The sequence below is a fragment of the Heteronotia binoei genome, chromosome 1 (assembly GCF_032191835.1).
Source record: "Heteronotia binoei isolate CCM8104 ecotype False Entrance Well chromosome 1, APGP_CSIRO_Hbin_v1, whole genome shotgun sequence".
NCBI lineage: Eukaryota > Metazoa > Chordata > Lepidosauria > Squamata > Gekkonidae > Heteronotia > Heteronotia binoei.
In genome coordinates this window covers 282,745,684-282,765,199 of record NC_083223.1, presented here as the reverse complement: position 1 = coordinate 282,765,199, position 19,516 = coordinate 282,745,684, and the positions used below count along the sequence as shown (strand labels likewise).

At 46.7% G+C, this 19,516-nt stretch overlaps 1 protein-coding gene across 1 annotated transcript in view; it reads right to left on the bottom strand.

Moving 5' to 3' along the window:
- The window catches only part of LOC132588904 (HORMA domain-containing protein 1-like), a 41,275-nt gene extending 22,496 nt beyond the window's left edge, over positions 1 to 18,779 (bottom strand). The window contains exons 1-8 of the mRNA XM_060261368.1: positions 18,663 to 18,779; positions 15,522 to 15,666; positions 15,044 to 15,107; positions 12,115 to 12,151; positions 11,645 to 11,665; positions 11,514 to 11,540; positions 7,599 to 7,666; positions 3,748 to 3,899 (exon numbers count right to left, since the gene is read on the bottom strand). Of these exons, the coding sequence (XP_060117351.1) occupies positions 3,748 to 3,899; positions 7,599 to 7,666; positions 11,514 to 11,540; positions 11,645 to 11,665; positions 12,115 to 12,151; positions 15,044 to 15,107; positions 15,522 to 15,666; positions 18,663 to 18,695 (547 nt within the window). The 5' untranslated portion in view covers positions 18,696 to 18,779. The remainder of the gene's footprint in view (positions 1 to 3,747; positions 3,900 to 7,598; positions 7,667 to 11,513; positions 11,541 to 11,644; positions 11,666 to 12,114; positions 12,152 to 15,043; positions 15,108 to 15,521; positions 15,667 to 18,662) is intronic.
- Positions 18,780 to 19,516: the final 737 nt, after the last annotated feature.

Genomic DNA, 19,516 nt, shown 5'->3' with positions numbered 1-19,516 from the left:
TCTTATCTGGGAGAACCGGGTTTGATTCCCCACTCCTCCTAGGGTTGCCAAGTCCAATTAAAGAAAAATCTGGGGACTTTGGGGGCAGAGCCAGGAGACTTTGGGGGTGGAGCCAGGAGACATTGGGGTGGAGCCAGGAACAAGGGTGTGACAAGCATAATTGAACTCCAAGGGAGTTCTGGCCATCACATTTAAAGGCACAGCACACCTTTTTTAATGCCTTTCTTCCATAGGAAATAATTAAGGATAGGGGCACCATCTTTTGGGGCTCATAGAATTGGACCCTCTGGTCCAATCATTTTGAAACTTGGGGGGTATTTTGGGGAGAGGCACTAGATGCTATACTAAAAATTTGGTGCCTCTACCTCAAAAAATAGCCCCCCCAGAGCCCCCAATACCAACAGATGAATTCCCTATTATTCCCTATGGGAATCGTTCTCCATAGGGAATAATACAGTGCCCAGTAGACATTTCCCTCCCCCCCCACGCTTTCTAAAGGGGGGGAGGGCCTCCAAACCAGGGAATCCCCTGCCCCCTCCCTCTCTCTCATACACAAATACTTACTAGATCTTCTTCCTGCAGAACTCTACTTGCTGTGAAAACGAAAGCAAAACAAAAGGGAGTGGCCGTTCTCCACAGAAACTATTACTGACCCTTTCCAATGAAGCCCTTCCTGTTTCCTGCGCAGCCTTAAAGGCACACATTTTACAAACGGATCTGGAGCTCTACAACTACATGATGCCTACACGCATCTCCCCCCCCCTAGGCTTCCCAATCCCCAGGTCCCAGCGGGGGATCCCCTGGTTTTACAGGCTTCCCCCCTCCCCCAGCCAGCTGGCCAGCGGGGGAAGCTCCACCCCCACAGCCATTATGCACCTCCAGGAACGATTCCCATAGGGAATGATGGGGAATTGATCTGCGAGTGTCAGGGGCTCTGGGGGGGGGCTGTTTTTTGAGGTAGAGGTGCCAAATTTTCTGTATAGCACCTAGTGCCTCTACCCAAAATACCTCCCAAGTTTCAAAAAGATTGGACCAGGGGGTCCAATTCTATGAGCCCCAAAAGAAGGTGCCCCTATCCTTCATTATTTCCAATGGAGGGAAGGCATTTAAAAGGTGTGCAGTCCCTTTAAATGTGATGGCCAGAACTCCCTTGGAGTTCATTTATGCTTGTCACAGCCTTGCTCCTGGCTCCGCCCCCAAAGTCTCCTGGCTCCACCCCCAAAGTCCCCAGATATTTCTTGAATTGGACTTGGCAACCCTACCCCCCCCCCCGGATTTTTGGAGAGCGGGGGAGTAAGCCACAAATTCGGGGGTCCCCCGTAGGGTTACCAAGTCCAATTCAAGAAATATCTGGGGACTTTGGGGGTGGAGCCAGGAGACTTTGGGGGCGGAGCCAGGAGACATCGGGGCGGAGCCAGGAACAAGGGTGTGACAAGCATGATTGAACTCCAAGGGAGTTCTAGACATCACATTTAAAGGGACTGTACACCTTTGTAAATGTCTTCCTTCCATAGGAAATAATGAAGGATAGGGGCACCTTCTTTTGGGGCTCATAGAATTGGACCCCCTGGTCCAATCTTTTTGAAACTTGGGGGGTATTTCGGGGAGAGACACTAGATGCTATACTGAAAATTTGGTGCCTCTACCTCAAACAACAGCCCGCCCAGAGCCCCAGATACCCGCGGATCAATTCTCCATGATTTTCTATGGAAATAAATCCCAGTTCCCAGCAGACATTTCCCTCCCCTCCTCCCACTTTCTGATGACCCTGAAGCGGTGGGAGGGTCTCCAAACCAGGGGATCCCCTGCCCCCACCTGGGGATTGGCAATCCTACTTACCTTTAACGCCCTATATGGCCAGGGGCCTGCATACGTGAGGGACCACCTTTCCCCACACGTTCCCCAAAGAGCACTTCGGTTTGGATCACAAAATCTGCTTCCAATCCCCAGCCCTAAGGAGGCCGGGCTCATGTCAACTAGAGCCAGGGCCTTCTCTGTAGTGGCCCCAAGCTGGTGGAAGGAGTTGCCGGAAGAAGTCAGGGCCCTGCGAGAGCTCATACAGTTCTGCAGGGCCTGTAAGATGGCACTCTTCCGCCAGGCATTTGGGAACTAGGCTGTTGGCCACGGCAGTTTATAGCAACATGTGAACCACCAGCAGCAAATTGCTGTATAGCAGTTGCAGAGAGGATAACTTAAGATCTGCTATGCAGAGAACTATAAAATTGGGAAATGTGAGATCGTGCCACTGAAACATTATGTACTAAGAACATAAGAACATAAGAGAAGCCATGTTGGATCAGGCCAACGGCCCATCAAGTCCAACACTCTGTGTCACACAGTGGCAAAAAATGTTATATACACACATACACTGTGGCTAATAGCCACTGATGGACCTGTGCTCCATACACTGTGGCTAATAGCCACTGATGGACCTGTGCTCCATACACTGTGGCTAATAGCCACTGATGGACCTGTGCTCCATATTTTTATCTAAACCCCTCTTGAAGGTGGCTATACTTGTGGCCGCCACCACCTCCTGTGGCAGTGAATTCCACATGTTAATCACCCTTTGGGTGAAGAAGTACTTCCTTTTATCCGTCTTAACCTGTCTGCTCAGCAATTTCATCGAATGCCCACGAGTTCTTGTATTGTGAGAAAGGGAGAAAAGTACTTCTTTCTCTACTTTCTCCATTCCATGCATTATCTTGTAAACCTCTATCATGTCACCCCGCAGTCGACGTTTCTCCAAGCTAAAGAGTCCCAAGTGTTTCAACCTTTCTTCATAGGGAAAGTGCTCCAGCCCTTTAATCATTCTAGTTGCCCTTCTCTGCACCTTCTCTAAAGCTATAATATCCTTTTTGAGGTGCGGCGACCAGAACTGCACACAGTACTCCAAATGAGACCGCACCATCGATTTATACAGGGGCATTATGATACTGGCTGATTTGTTTTCAATTCCCTTCCTAATAATTCCCAGCATGGCATTGGCCTTTTTTATTGCAAACGCACACTGTCTTGACACTTTCAGTTGACTTTCACTTGACACTTTACTAGGGTTGCCAAGTCCAATTCAAGAAATATCTGGGGACTTTGGGGGTGGGGCCAGGAGACTTTGGGGGTGGAGCCAGGAGATATTGGGGCGGAGCCAGGAGCAAGGGTGTGACAAGCAGAATTGAACTCCAAGGGAGTTCTGGCCATCACATTTAAAGGGACAGCACACCTTTTAAAATGCCTTCCTTCCATAGAAAATAATGAAGGATAGGGTCACCTCCTTTTGGGGCTCGTAGAATTGGACCCCCTGGTCCAATACTTTTGAAACTTGGGGGGTATTTTGGGGAGAGGCACTAGATGCTATACTGAAAATTTGGCACCTCTACCTCAAAAAACAGCCCCCCCAGAGTCCCCGATACCCACGGATCAATTCCCCATCATTCCCTATGGGAATCGTTCCTGGAGGTGCATAATGGCTGTGGGGGCGGGGCTTCCCCCACCGACCAGCTGGCTGGGGGAGGGGGGAAGCCTGTAAACCCGGGGGATCCCCCGCTGGGACCTGGGGATTGGGAAGCCTATTATGTACTTTATGTCTATTTTATTCTGTTTTATGGTTTTAATGCTGTACTAGAATCATGCACATGCAAGTCTGCGTGAGCCTCCCTGAGCCCGCTTTGGCGGGGAGGGGGGATATAAGTGGAATAAAATAAATAAATAAATAAATAAATACAACAGAATTGAGACTTGGAATTATACCTTCATCGTAATAGAAGAGTTTCATTGTCAGACAGACATTATCAGGCAGCGGGCCCAAATTTTGCATCAGAACATAAATCTTCCTTAGCAGCAGGATGCTTGCTTTCTTTGTATCTGCGCACGTGATGTTGGAATTGTCCCCCTGGTGTTTACTAGAAAAGCACAAAACATCCATTGATGGTCACTGCACCTCAAAAAGGATATTACAGCATTGGGGAAAGTCCAGAAAAGGGCAACTAGAATGATTAAAGGTTTGGAACACTTTCCCTATAAGAAAGGTTAAAACGCTTGGGGCTCTTGGAGAAACGTCGACTGTGGGCTAACACAAGAGAGGTTTACAAGATTATGCACGGGATGGAGAAAGTAGAGAAAGAAGTCCTTTTCTCCCTTTCTCACAATACAAGAACTCGTGAATCCCAGTGCCTCGGCCTCTCTGCCCTGTTGTTGGCCCTCGAGATGAATTGGTGGGCCGCTTTGTGAGACAGGAGGCGGGACTAGAAGAACTATAGGCCTGATCCAACAGGGCTCTTCCTATATTCTTCTCAGGGGAAGGCCTCAGCCTCACTGCCCTGTTGTTGGCTGTCCACTGGCTGGCCACTGCCTGAGACGGGATGCTGGACTAGATGGACCTTCACTGGTCTGATCCAGCAAGACTCTTATGTTCTTAAATAACATCCCATAAAGCCTCTATTAAGGGGGGAGGGTTTGGACACTTTTTCTTCCAGATTGTTGGCAACCCCAGGTGGAACTGATTAGCCACACACCCTAAGCTCTGTCCGCTGACTTTGCTCTAGCTCCATCCAGGTAACGTTCTCCTATTTGTACTAGAGAGAAGAGAAGAGATTGGATTTATACCCCACCCTTTACTGCCCAAAGGAGTTTCAGAGCAGCTTACTATCTCCTTTCCTTGGAGAGCCAGTTTGGTGTAGTGGTTAAGTGCGCGGACTCTTATCTGTGAGAACTGGGTTTGATTCCCCAATCCTCCACTTGCACCTGCTAGCATAGTCTTGGGTCAGCCATAGCTCTCTTATCTGGGAGAACCGGGTCTGATTCCTCACTCCTCCACTTGCACCTGCTAGCATGGCCTTGGGTCAGCCATAGCTCTCATAGGAGTTGTCCTTGAAAGGGCAGCTGCTGGGAGAGCCCTCTCCAGCCCCACCCACCTCACAGGGTGTCTGTTGTGGGGGAGGAAGGTAAAAGAGATTGTGAGCCGCTCTGAGACTCTTCGGAGTGGAAGGCGGGATATAAATCCAATATCTTCATCTTCTTCTTTCCCTTCTCCTCCCCTTAGAATATGAATATATGAAGCTGCCTTACACTGAATCAGACCCTTGGTCCATCAAAGTCAGTATTGTCTTCTCAGACTGGCAGCAGATCTCCACGGTCTCAAGCTGAGGTTTTTCACACCTATTTGCCTGGACCCTTTTTTGGAGACGCCAGGGATTGAACCTAGGACCTTCTGCTTCCCAAGCAGATGCTCTACCACTGAGCCACCATCCCTCCCCAAGTCGCCAAGTCCCCTGCGGCCGTCTCCCACAGCCTCTATGGTACCATAGAGTTTTCCTCCCAAATTGCTAGAGTGTCCAGGAAAACCAGAGTTCTCCCGGATTCTCCTAGAGGGGCTGACACGTGACGTTGCTGGCATGATGATGTCACTTCTGCGTAATGTCATCGCTCCGGCGCCGTCAGGGGAGGATCCCCCCACCAGCCTGATGTGGGCCAGCGAGTTGGGAACCTCCAGGGCGGGAGAACCCCCACCTGGCCTGGGACTTTGGCAGCCCTACCTCCGCTCCCCACAACAGACATCCTGTGAGGTAGGTGGAGCTGAGAGAGCTCTCCCATAACTGCTCTTGAGCAGAACAGTTTTGAGGACCTTGTGGCTAACTCAAGGTCACATCAGCAGCTGCAAGGGGAGGAGTTAGGGTTGCCAATCCCCAGGTGGGGGCAAGGGATCCGCCGGTTTGGAGGCCCTCCCTCCGCTTCATGGTCGCCAGAATGCGGGTGGGGGGGGGAAATGTGTGCTGGGAACTCTATTATTCCCATAGAAAATAATGGAGAATTGATCCGCGGGTATCTGGGGCTCTGGGGGGCTGTTTTTGGGGGTAGAGGCACCAAATTTTCAGTATAGCATATAGTGCCTGTCCTCAAAATATCCCCCAGGTTTCAAAAAGATTAGACCAGGGGGTCCAATTCTATGAACCCCAAAAGAAGGTGCCCCTATCCTTCATTATTTCCTATGGAAGGAAGGAATTGAAAAGGTGTGCCGTCCCTTTAAATGTGATGGCCAGAACTCCTTTTGGAGTTCAATTATGCTTGTCACAGCCTTGATCTTGGCTCCACCCTTAAGGTCTCCTGGCTCCACCCCCAAAGTCTCCTGGCTCCACCCCCAAAGTCCCCAGATATTTCTTTAATTGGACTTGGCAACCCTAGGAGGAGTGGGGAATCAAACCTAGTTCTCCGAGATAAGAGTCCACAGACTTAAACGCTACTCCAAACTGGCTCTCCAAGTGTGGATGTTCTCTCAGAAAATGTTAATCTGATGTTTCACATAGACATCCTAGAAACCAAGATGGCCTACATAAGCAAAAACAAACAAACAAAAAACCCCAATCCCTAGCAAAGCTTCAGGGAAAGGTAAGGACAACTGTAAAAAAAACCAATGGAAGATATGCAGAAAGCAAGGCACTGACTTTCCAGGTACAACCCCTAGCAAAGGAGCTTTATTTAATCTGGGACCAGGTATCTGCTATTCATGAACACACGTGAATATATATAAAGCTGCCTTACACTGAAGCAGATACTGAAGAGAGCCAGTTTGGTGTAGTGGTGAAGTACAGAGACTCTTATCTGGGAGTACCGGGTTTGAGTCCCCACTTGCACCTGCTGGAATAGCCTTGGGTTAGCCATAGCTCTGGCAGAGGTTGTCCTTGAAAGGGCAACTGCTGTGAGAGCCCTCTCAGCCCCACTCACATCACAGGGTGTCTGTTGTGGGGGAGGAAGATAAAGGAGATTGTAAGCTGCTCTGAGTCTCTCAGATTCAGAGAGAAGGGCGGGGTATAAATCTGCAATTCTTCTTCTTCCTCTTCTTTCTCCATTGTGGTCAGTATTGTCTAATCAGATTGGCAGCAGCTCTCCAGGGTCTCTGACACACCGTATTGCAAGCACCTACTGCCTGGTCTTTCTAACTGGAAATGGCTGGGGTTGAATCTGGGACATTCATGCCAAGCAGATGCTCTGCCACTGAGCCATGACTCCTCCCTATGTCCTGAGACAAATCCCAGTAGAAAAAGAAACAGCGCTGACATTCGCTAAGAAAAGAGCTTCCTTGGTCTTTAAAAGTATTTAAATCCCCGGCATCTCCAACTAAAAGGGTCCAGGCAAATAGGTGTGAAAAACCTTAGCTTGAGACCCTGGAGAGCCGCTGCCAGTCTGAGTAGACAATACTGACTTTGATGGACCCAGGAGGGTCTGATTCAGTATAAGGCAGCTTCATATGTTCATATCTTCATGGACAATTCCCCCCCACATTTGCAAAGGAAATCCGTAGGTATACGTTTCTGAGGGCTGTTAGACTCTTAAGCATCCACAGAAATATTTGATAGCGTTTCCTCTACTGCTTCTATTATGCCTTCTCTTAAAATGCAGCTAGAGCAATTCAGAGTGTTGCTGAACATGTACGATATCACCACAAAAAGGAGACTAGTAATGTTCCCTTGGTGAATAGGGCTGTGTTAACACTCCATTCCTAGAAGCAAAGAACACATTTTTCACTTCAGTCTTACCGGAAGAGGCGGCTAGAGAAATGTCTCCTAAACTGCCGAGTGACCGTAGAAAAAAACGAGAGGACATACCTTACAAAATCCATCTCTGGTCCTTTGTCGGTGTACTTGAATTTAAACTGGTAGCATTCTGTAATTGTCTAAACACAAAACACAAAAGTAGTGATGTAACTAATATGAACGTTAGGAAATTCCAAAAGAATGCAAAACAAAGGTTTTATTTTGTGATGTCCAAGAAATAATATCAAAGGTCTGTTTTTTAAATGGGTTGCCGGCTGAGTGTCCATTCTGACGAGTTTCTTATGGTACAGGAAATCCCCTTGTGCTGGGAGAAAAATGCACTGCTGTTATTGGAATGGATTGAACCTGAACCCTTTGTCTTTAAATGTTGGCTGAACAAGCAATTAACACTGCAAGCACTGGGCTGGGACCTCAGGACAGCCAATCTGGGATGGTTGCTACCAGTCTGCTCGAGCATAGATTTACAACTCAAGCTAGCCCAGTAGTGGCCAAACTTGCTTAACATAAGAGCCACATAGAATAAACATCAGATGTTTCAGAACTTCAAGATGTAAACGCAAGATGTTTGAGAGAAGGAAGGAAGGAAGGAAGGAAGGAAGGAAGGAAGGAAGGAAGGAAGGAAGGAAGGAAGGAAGGAAGGAAGGAAGGAAGGAAGGAAGGAAGGGAGGGAGGGAGGGAGGGAGGGAGGGAGGGGAGGGAGGGAGGGAGGGAGGAAGGAAGGAAGGAAGGAAGGAAGGAAGAAGGAAGGAAGGAAGGAAGGAAGGAAGGAAGGAAGGAAGGAAGGAAGGAAGGAAGGGAGGGAGGGAGGGAGGGAAGGAGAGAGGAGGGGAGGGGAGGAGGAAAGAAAGAAAAAGAAAGAAAGAAAGAAAGAAAGAAAGAAAAAAAAGAAAGAAAGAAAGAAAGAAAGAAAGAAAGAAAGAAAGAAAGAAAGAAAGAAAGAAAGAAAGAGAGAAAGAAAATAAATAGATGGGGTGGAGGGAGAGGTAGAAAGAAAATAACTCTTTAAATGCATTCTCCAAGCTGCTGACTGGCTTGGTGAAGTGATTTAAAGAGACAAATGTCTTCTCCAAGCTGGCTGACAGGGTGGTGGGGGTTTCAAGAGCCACACAATACGTGTGAAAGAGTCACACTTTGGCCACCCCTGAGCTAGCCATCTGCTTTAATGGTTGCCTGAACAATTCACTTGACCGACAGGGAAACTCTGCTTTCACATTCTCTTCCATGCCGAAGACGGATCCTTGGATAAACCGCATGGAATAATCCCATGCAAACAGGAGAACACGAGACTCTGGATTCAAGCACTGATGATTTGGTTATTCGAGGTTCCGAAATTAATGCTTTTTAATATTATCGCATCACATAGATCCATGGTGACACCTTGTGGCTGGTTACTTTATCACTGTGTGTGTTGCGGAACGCAGGTCTGGGTCAGAAGACTGTGGTCTGCTTGATCCCAAGTAAAGAGAACAGCAAGATGTTAATGGAACATACCGACTTCTGCATTAAGATTCCTTTCTTACGAGCAATTAACAAAGTGATGGTATTCCCAGGGAGGCAAAAGGTCTGAGAAAGCAAAAACTTTCTGCACTGGCTACCAAATGAGTACCGGATCCACTTCAAGATGTTAGTACTGACGTTTAAAGCCTTGCGCGGCCTGGGACCAGCATACCTGAGGGACCACCTCTTCCCATATGAGCCCCGGAGGTTGTTGCACTCGGCCTCCCAACATCTTCTGACCACCCCTGGCCCAAAGGACGTCCGCCTCGCTCCGACCAGGGCCAAGGCTTTTTCAGCCCTGGCCCCAACCTGGTGGAATCAGCTCCCTCTGGAGATTCGGGCCCTCCCAGATTGTTACCATTCTGGAGGGCCTGTAAGATGGAGCTGTTCCGCCAGGCGGGCGTCCTTAATAAGTCACACCATCTAACTGGTCTCCCCACACTGACACTGACTACCATCTGAACAGGGAATACCATCTGGACTGGAGGAGATCGGGCCGACGTAACTGGCATTTCTGGACACCTAGGTTAGGTGTCTACTTTTTCCACACTGCCTTGATTTGCACTTAAATGGAGCTATTGGCTCAACTCTCTTAAATTTTAACTTTTAAATGTCTTAACTGTTTAATTGTTTTATTTATCTGTGGATGTACTGTTGGTTTTTAATTGTGTGATGTGTTGGAATCTGCCCTGAGCCCTTATGGGAAAGGGCGGAAGAGAAAGCCACCGAAATAAATAAATAAACTTGTACATTGCATATAAAATCATAGAGTTGGGACCTCCAGGGTCCTCTAGTCCAACCCCTTGCACAAGGCAGGAAACTCACAAACACTTCCCCCTAAATTCACAGGATCTTCTTCGCTGTCAGATGGCCATCTAGCCTCTGTTGAAAAACCTCCAAGGAAGGAGAGCCCACAACCTCCTGAGGAAGCCTGTTCCACTGAGGAACCACTCTAATGGTCAGGAAGTTCATAGAATCACAGATTTGGAAGGGACCTCCAGGGTCATCTAGTCCAACCCCCTGCACAATGCAGGAAACTCACAAACACCTCCCCCTAAATTCACAGGATCCTCATTGCTGTCAGATGGCCATCTAGCCTCTGTTGAAAAACCTCCAAGGAAGGAGAGCCCACCACCTCCCAAGGAGGAAGCCTGTTCCACTGAGGAACCGCTCTCATGGTCAGGAATCCTAGAGTTGGAAGGGACCTCCAGGGTCATCTAGTCCAACCCCCTGCACCATGCAGGAAACCCACAAACACCTCCCCCTAAATTCACAGGATCCTCATTGCTGTCAGATGGACATCTAAGCCTCTGTTTAGAAACCCCCAAGGAATCATAGAATCCTAGAGTTGGAAGAGACCTCCAGGGTCATCTAGTCCAATCCTCTGCACAATGCAGGAAACTCTCACAAACACCTCCTCCTAAATTCACAGGATCCTCATTGCTGTCTGAAGGTCATCTAGCCTCTGCTGAAAAACCTCCAAGGAAGGAGAGCCCACCACCTCCCGAGGAGGAAGCCTGTTCCACTGAGGAACTGCTCTAACTGTCAGGAAGTTCTTCCTAATGTTAAGCCAGAAAATCTTTTGGTTTAATTTCAACCCATTAGTTCTGCTCCTACCTTCTGGGGCCACAGAATTCCACACCATCCTCTATAGGACAGCCCTTCCAGTCACATGTGCGATGCACACAATGAGATGACATCACCAGGAAGTGACGTCATCAAAAATGGTGCAGCCCGTGCGGGGTTGCTCTAGATGTTTCCGGGAAAACTCGATGGTTTTCCTGGACACTCTAGCTATTTGGGAGGTTAAAACTCTATGGTGCCTATTGGTACCATAGAGTTTTACCTCCCAAATGGCTAGAACGTCTGGGAAAACTATAGAGTTTCCCCAGAAAAGCCTAGAGCGGCCCTGCACGGGTGCCGCCATTTTGATGACATCACTTCCGGGTGACAACATTGCGCCAGCGACGCAGGGGGAGGTTCACCCCGCAGGTCCAATGTGGAATCTCCCACCCGGACCGGGGGCTTGGCAGCCCTATTGCCAGAGGATGTAGTGATGGACCCAGGCATAGACAGCGTTAAAAGGGGAATAGGCAGGTTAGGCAAAGCAAGGTCTATCAGTGGTTACTAGCTACGGTGACTGAAAGGAACCTCCATGTTCAGAGGCAATAAACCTCTGAACACCTGTGTCAGAGGTAACGTCAGGGGAAGGTCTCGGCCTCTCTCCCCTGTTGTTGGACCTCCATAGTAGGGCGCGGTATAAATTGAAAAATTAAATTAAATTAAATTAGTAACTTCTAGCCACGGTGTGAGACAGTATCCTGGACTAGAGGGACCTCTGGTCTGATCCAGCAGGGATCTTCTTATGTTCTTACGCACGTCTTCATAAAAGTTTTAGTGTATGTTTCAATCCAATACGAAGGGTGTGTAATTAAAAAATCTATGAATGCAACATTATCTTACACATACCTGAGGGTCCTCCAGATTGGTGTAGACCTGTGCGTAAAGATGAATAATATAATTAGGACAACTCATAGTAAAATATGGCAGAATCAATACTGATTTGTTTTGATAGATGACATTCTCTTTTAAAAACTTACCGCTAAGACGATCAACCTGAGCTGATTGAAATAAAGAAAATTAAAAACATAATTAGAAAATAAAGGTATTGTTTACTGTCTTTAACAAGTACACCCCCGGCTTAGTCTATGTCAGGAGGGCCAAACTTGATTAACAGAAGATCCACATAGAATAAATGTCAGATGTTTGCGAGCCACAACACAGGAAGGAGGGAGGCAGGGAGGGAGGAAAGGGAAATGGAGGGAGGGAGAGGTGGAAAGAAAGCAACTTTAAATGCAATCTTTAAGCCGCTGGCTGGCTTGGCTTGGAGAAGTAATTTAAAGAGAGAAATGCCTTCTCCAAGTCAGCCGACGGGGTGGTGGGGACTTCTGGAGGCACACAATATGTGTGAAAGAGCCACATGTGGCTCAGCTCCCAAGCCGCACTTTGGCCACCCTTGGTCTATGTTCACAGGGGCTCATTGTAGAAAAAAATACTGTATCCAACTTACATATCTTTTCTGCAGTGCGTCGTAGCATCCTAACATCCTGTAAAAAGAAAGCACTATTGCTGTAAGGTCCTGCCAGTCATTGACTCCACAAATCCATGCTCATATGAATATGCTTAGGATTTATTAAAGTCAGATACAAGACATAACTTTCTGCTAGAAAGCCATTGCCAGGAAAAACTCAATAGGCAAAGAGGCTACAATGATACACATCAAAACATGGGTGCTAACACTAGGCCCACCCCCTGCATTTGTTGGTTTCCATGAGGGCCTTTTGTGTGTGTGTGTGGGGGGGGGGGAATCCAGATGGAACTCATCTGCATATTAGGCCACACCCCCTGACACCACCATTGTTTCACACAGGCTTTTTAAAGAAAAGGCTCAGCAGGGACTCATTTGAACATTAAGCCACACCCTCTGACACGAAGCCTGCCAGAACTGCGTTCCTGTGCGTTTCTGCTCAAAAAAAGCCGCGGTTCCTATAGAGGCTCAACATACCTCCCATATACGCCCTGGAGGTTGCTTCGTTTGGCCTCCCAAGATCTTCTGATAGTCCCCAGCCCAAGAGATGCCCGTCTTGCCTCTACGGGGGCCAGGACTGAGAAAGTCCTGGCCCCAACCTTGTGGAATCAGCTCCCTATGGAGATCCGGGCCCTACCGATCTTGGGAGGCCGAACGAAGCCGGCCTTTCGTAGGGCCCGCAAAACGGAGCTGTTCCGTGAGGTCTTTGGATGTGGCAGCGGGCATCTATTCATCGATCGGTTGGCCTCCCCCCTACTGCTCCGCTGGCCTGCTGCACTACTGTACTGTGATGCTCTGTTGCGGTACCATTTTGTGCTACACCACCTTGCTGTCAGGTCGTCTCGCTGCACTTTGAGGAATGCTGTAATTGGTTTTATGATGATTTCGTTGTGATTTTTATTTCTTTTTGCTGTACTCCGCTCTGAGCCCCCAATGGGGGAATGGGCGGAATATAAATAAACTAATAATAATAATAATAATATTGACCCTGCAAGGCATGAGGCATCTCCCAAGGCTTCTCACCTCCAAGATTGCAGTTGCATTTCCAGGCCAAACTAGCCCATTGTTATAACAATGTATTTTATTGATTGATTGATGGGATTTATATCCTGTCCATCCCCGCCAAGGAAGGCTCAGGGCGGGTAAGCAAACAACTAGATAAGTTTCGGTTTCAGTTTCAGTTTGTTTCAATTTATATCCCGCCCTTCCCGCCAAAGCAGTTCAGGGCAGCTCACAACATATAAAATCTAACGAAGTTTGGCTTTAAAATACATCAATTTACAACAATGGCTTTAAAAATACATCAATTTAGACAATTTAAAACAGTGAAATAATAAAACATATAGAACAAGCGATCTGCCAAAATGATACACTACAACCTTCCATAAAGTTTCCAAGATTGTTACGACAATGATATGTGGGTAACGAGGTTTCTGCCTTCCATCTCCCTCCTGCACGCACTTAATAACATATAGTTACAGGCAAGCACTCAAGAAACAAAACTTAACATAGTTAAACAAAGCAGGAGTCAAGTTCACCTTTAAGACCAACCCGTTTTTATTTAGAACGTCAGCTTTCATGTGCTCTTAACCACACTTCATCAGACGAGGAATCCAGCACAGTGAGCAAAGCCATACAGAGTTGAGCAGAGCCGTACAGAGCTGGTAGGCAGGTGGGGCTTGGAGATCTCTGAAGATCAGTTATGATTCTAAGAGACTATGGAGATCAGTTCCCCTGGAGAGCTATGTGCGGCTCTGCTCAGCTATGTTTGGCTTTGCTCCCTGTGCTGGATTCCTCGTCCGATGCTTAAAAGCACACGAAAGCTTACGTTCTAAATAAAAATGGGTTGGTCTTAAAGGTGCCACTTGACTCCTGCTTTGTTCAACTGCTTCAGACCAACACGGCTGCCCGCTTGGATCTATTAACATAGTTAAGAAGAAAGAAAGAAATCATCGCAGGCTCAGCCTGACAATTGCTGCCTCATGCAAATTTCTGGACTTAATTTTAAGACCAAAACACTCATCAGCATCCATTCATGGAATGTTCTTATTCATGGAACGTGATTGTTAGCATTATTATTTAGAACATAAGAACATAAGAGAAGCCATGTTGGATCAGGCCAATGGCCCATCCAGTCCAACACTCTGTGTCACACAGTGGCAAAAAAAATTATATATACACACACACTGCGGCTAATAGCCACTGATGGACCTGTGCTCCATATTTTTATCTAAACCCCTCTTGAAGGTGGCCATGCTTGTGGCCGCCACCACCTCCTGTGGGTGAAGAAGTACTTCCTTTTATCCTTTCTAACCCAACTGCTCAGCAATTTCATCGAATGCCCACGAGTTCTTGTATTGTGAGAAAGGGAGAAAAGTACTTCTTTCTCTACTTTCTCCATCCCATGCATAATTTTGTAAACCTCTATCATGTCACCCCGCAGTCAACGTTTCTCCAAGCTAAAGAGTCCCAAGCGTTTCAACCTTTCTTCATAGGGAAAGTGCTCCAGCCGTTTAATCATTCTAGTTGCCCTTTTCTGGACTTTCTCCAATGCTATAATATCCTTTTTGAGGTGCGGCGACCAGAACTGCACACAGTACTCCAAATGAGACGGCACCGTCGATTTATACAGGGGCATTATGATACTGGCTGATTTGTTTTCAATTCCCTTCCTAATAATTCCCAGCATAGCGTTTGGCCTTTTTTATTGCAAACGCACACTGTCTTGACCATTCTTTGTAATGGGCTTGGCAATTGGATTCATGTTTGCATAATAAGTATAATTTGCTTTTTATTTCAGGATACATGTGATTGGACTTTTAGATCACCCTCCCCTGTCTACACAAGGCTCAGAGCTACCAGAAACATTTAAGGGGCCCTAGGCACCATTAAAAAATTGCAAGGCACGTACCATTTCACTAGCTGACCAGAGCTTGGGCAGTTTTTGTCTTCCTTCAGTATTTTCACGCAGAGATCTTAAAAGACACAAGCAGAACAAACAAACAAACAAACTCTGGGAATCAGATCTACTACGTGGGATAAAATTGTTCATGGGAAATTTATTTCTTATGTCTGTTCATCCAGAAAATGATGACGTTTTGTTGATCGAAACTGGTTGAGCTTTTAAGCAGTTAAAATTCAATCTTATACACAAATACTTTTTTGAGTATTATTTTTCCAGATTTTTCTAAAGACCTACGGTTGCCAACTCCAGACTGGGAGATTCCTGGCTGTTGGGCCAAGAGCCTGAGAAGTGCAGGGATCTCAGTAGAGTATAACACCTCAGAACCATCTTTTTGTAATCATATAGACGGTGTATTCCAACAATCTGGATGGATGAGCTCCACCAGCTATTTTTCTACAAAATGACCCCTGGAAACCATCATTACCATCTAGATATCTTGTTCCATATGCATATTCTGGAAAGATCCCTCTTAGATAAGTAATGCAAGATACAGCTATTGCCAGCAGTCTCTTCACTAATACCAGCGATTGCTGCTCAGTTGATATCTTGTTAGGGAATATCATGGCGCTCTAAAATGAAAAGAAGGAATAATTCATCTTCCAGGAGAACAGGTCGTTTCCGTGAGCGTGATTTTTTTTTTTATGTTAGCTCAACATGCTTGCATTAGTAAAATTAAGACGATAAAAACTGACAAATGCATGAAACATTCATGGTGACTCTAAGAAGTAAGGCTGAATTTATCAATGCCACACTTAAAAAATCATTATTGGTATTCTGCATGCCTGAACAACAGAACAGTGGTTCTCTGGGATTTTTCTGTAGCAGGAACACCTTTGCATATTAGGCCGCATACCCTTGATGTAGCCAATCCTTCAAAAGCTTAGAGGGTTCTTAGTACAGGGCCTACTGTAAACTCTAAGAGGATTGGCTACCTCTGGAGGGTGTGGCCTAATATGCAAAAGAGTTCCTGCTACAAAAAAAGCCCTATATCTGCTGCGCAGGAAGACTGACTTACAACTGCAGTGCAACCTTCTGACGCAGTACAACATACACACAGTTTTGATGTCGCTGGCTTTAATTTAAAATAAATTATTCTAGTCCCCGTGGAGCCTGAGACAACGGAACAATGGGATGGAATAAAATGTCAAAAGATCAGTAAACAAGCAGTGGCGTGTCCAAATCCAAACCCACATCTCACATCTTTGCAAGCGGTTCAACTTCTTTTTCTGTTTGAGACCAGAAGTTTCAGAAAAGGAATTGTATTTAATATTATCGAATACATGCAGTTTGTCCCTAAAAACCTGGAAATAAGTCCCTATGAGTAAAGTAGGGCTTGCTTCTGAGTAGACCTAATTAGGCTTGCTCCTCAAGTGTTGTTTGCCATTCTCCATGTTAATGAAAACCACCTGCAATCAGTGTTCCCTCTAAGCTGCAGAGTTCTGTGAGCAAAAATTCTACTTTGTGAGCCACTGCATAAATTATTGTGCTCTGGGGTCATCCTTCCTGAGCTAAGACGAAAATGTGTGAGCTGCAGGCTAAAAATCTGTGAGCGGGCTCACGCTCAACTCAGCTTAGAGGGAACACTGCCTGTAATATGTAATGAAGCAAAATAGTTTTGTTAAGAGGAGGCTGATAAGTTCTGGGGCCAAAGGGGAAACGCTGCTATTGACAGACCAGATCCACAGCCAGGATCGACCAGCTTGTCTTAAGCAAAATGCCATTTCACACTGTCCGATTCTTCTCACCTCAATTTGCCATAATTTCAAATGCATCATATAAAGCAGAGCAAATGACTGACACAGGACAGAAGTTGTCTTTTCTTCTTCCCTGGAAAAACACCATCACAAGAGGAAAACGAGCCTGGCTGTAGAGAAGAAGCGACCCCAAGGAGAGCTGTCTGCTCAACTACGGCCAATTTCTCCACCAAGTGGCTGTCTCAATAGCACAGTCAGGAGGGTACCCATAAACCAACCACAGCTCAGCTGAATCCGAACCAGCAGTCGTGCAGGAGACAACAGGCATCGTCTCCAGAAACTGTGCTACAAGCAGCCAGCTCTCAGTCAAGTCCTTGTGGTGTTGCCATTGTCTGGGACAGAGATGGTCAAACTTGCTTAACCTAAGTGCCGCATAAAATAAATGTTCGATGTTTGAGAGCCGCAAGACATGAACATCAGATGTTTGAGAGAAGAAAGGAAAGAAGGAAGGAAGGGAGATAGATGGGGAGGGAGAGGTGGAAAGAAAGCAACTTTAAATTCTCCATTCTCCAGAGAAGCAATTTAAGGAGACAAACGCCTTCTCCAAGTTGGCCAATGGAGCAGCGGGGGCTTCGAGAGCCACACGATATGTGTGAAAGAGCCACATGTGGCTCCCGAGCCACAGTCTGGCCACCCCTGGTCTGGGATTTGACATGCAGGGGTGCAGAAGAGACCCTTTCCTCACGTAGTGAACCTATGTCCTCTGATACTGGGACTGGGGGTAGCTTCGATAACTAAATGGAACCTCCATGTTCAGAGGCAGTAATGGGGAGTAACAATGGGGATTGTGGCGGGCCCAGGGTGGCTTTTGGCCTGCTTGTGAGCCTTCTCTCAGCATCTGATCCACGGCCATTGAGTGAAACAGGATACTGGACAAGGTGGCCCATTAGGCTTCCCAATCCCCAGGTCCCAGCGGGGGATCCCCTGGTTTTACAGGCTTCCCCCCTCCCCCAGCCAGCTGGCCGGCGGGGGAAGTCCCACCCCCACAGCTCTTATGCACCTCCATGAACAATTCCCATAGGGAATGATGGGGAATTGATCTGCGGGTATCAGGGGCTCTGGGGGAGCTGTTTTTGGAGGTAGAGGCACCAAATTTTCAGTATAGCATCTAGTGCCTCTCCCCAAAATACCCCCCAAGTTTCAAAAGGATTGGACCAGGGGGTCCAATTCTACGAGCCCCAAAAGAAGGTGCCCCTATTCTTCATTATTTCCTATGGAAGGAAGGCATTTCAAAAGGTGTGCTGTCCCTTTAAATGTGATGGCCAGAACTCCCTTTGGAGTTCAATTTTGCTTATCACACCCTTGCTCCTGGCTCTGCCACCAATGTCTCCTGGCTCCACCCCCAAAGTCTCCTGGCTCCACCCCCAAAGTCCCCAGATATTTCTTGAATTGGACTTGGCAACCCTATGGCCCATCAGTCTAATCCAGCATCACTGTTCTTTCATTCTTGTAGCAGGAGGCAATGGGCATCTTGAGCCGGGTCTGTGTCCAGCTGTCAAACGAAGGGCAAAGGACCCCCAGGTTCTGTTGCCATCCAGAGAGCCAAGGGCTACATAATTGTGGCACTGCTTTGAATCCAAGTGAGAGCTGCAGAGGTGGAGCCTGGCCCTTATCTGAGAGAAAGGCTGACAAGTTTAGCTCCTTCCTCTGCCATTCCTCCTTGTCTTTTTAAGCTTGCAAGCCTGTCTCTCTTGATGGATGAGAGCTGCTTTGGGAGACAATGGTCTGAAAACCAGGATATGAATATAATAAATAGAATGGCTATAAAATCTGAGCGCAGAATAAATAACTGCCAAGGAATGGACACGTACCAAAGAATTTCGTTGCTTCTGTGCGGTTGCCATATTGTCACTTCTTTCCTAACGTGTTATTTCTGTGAAATGTGAACAATACAATTGCATTAGTAAATATTTGACTCTGGAGACAAAATTTCTTCTTGCATCGAAATTATGTTTTTAAAAGCCTAGCTAGCTAGCCAGCCAGCCAGACAACAGGCAGACAGATAAGAAATTATGCATGTAGATAAGCATTATTTTGTGACTCATAAGTCCTTCTGTAATTAAGGTACAGTTAAAAGTACCCATATGAAAAATTGGCAACGCTATTGATAGGTTTGCCAGCCTCCAGGTAGATTACAAGTCCAAATAAGGAACCACGGTGTAAGCTAAATGCAATGGAAAACGGGGAGGAGGGGAATCCACAGTGAACCAAGCCTTAATAAACTCAACTGATTAATGAACTTTATTGTTTTTACATGAGCAAATATACGAAATAATAATTCTCTGATTGAATTACTACAAAGACAATAAGGTTCATTAATTATTTGAGTTTGGCTAATGGTGTTTTTCCTACAACTTCCAGGTAGAGCCTAGAGATCTCTCAGAATTCAACATATCTTGCAAATACGGAGCTCAGCTCTTCTGAAGGAAATGGCAGCTTCAGGTCGGACTCTGATATAAAATGGAGTCTAGGAGAACCAGAAATCCCTCCCCAGTTGGGTTGCTAGGTCCCCCAGGCATTGACTGGGGATGGGGGTAGGGTTGCCAGCTGCAGCCTGGGAAACTCCTGGAGATTTGGGGATGGAGCCAGAGGAATACAGGGACCTCAATGGAGTACAGTGCTATAGAGTCCATCCCCCAAAGCATCCATTTTCTCCAGGGGAAAA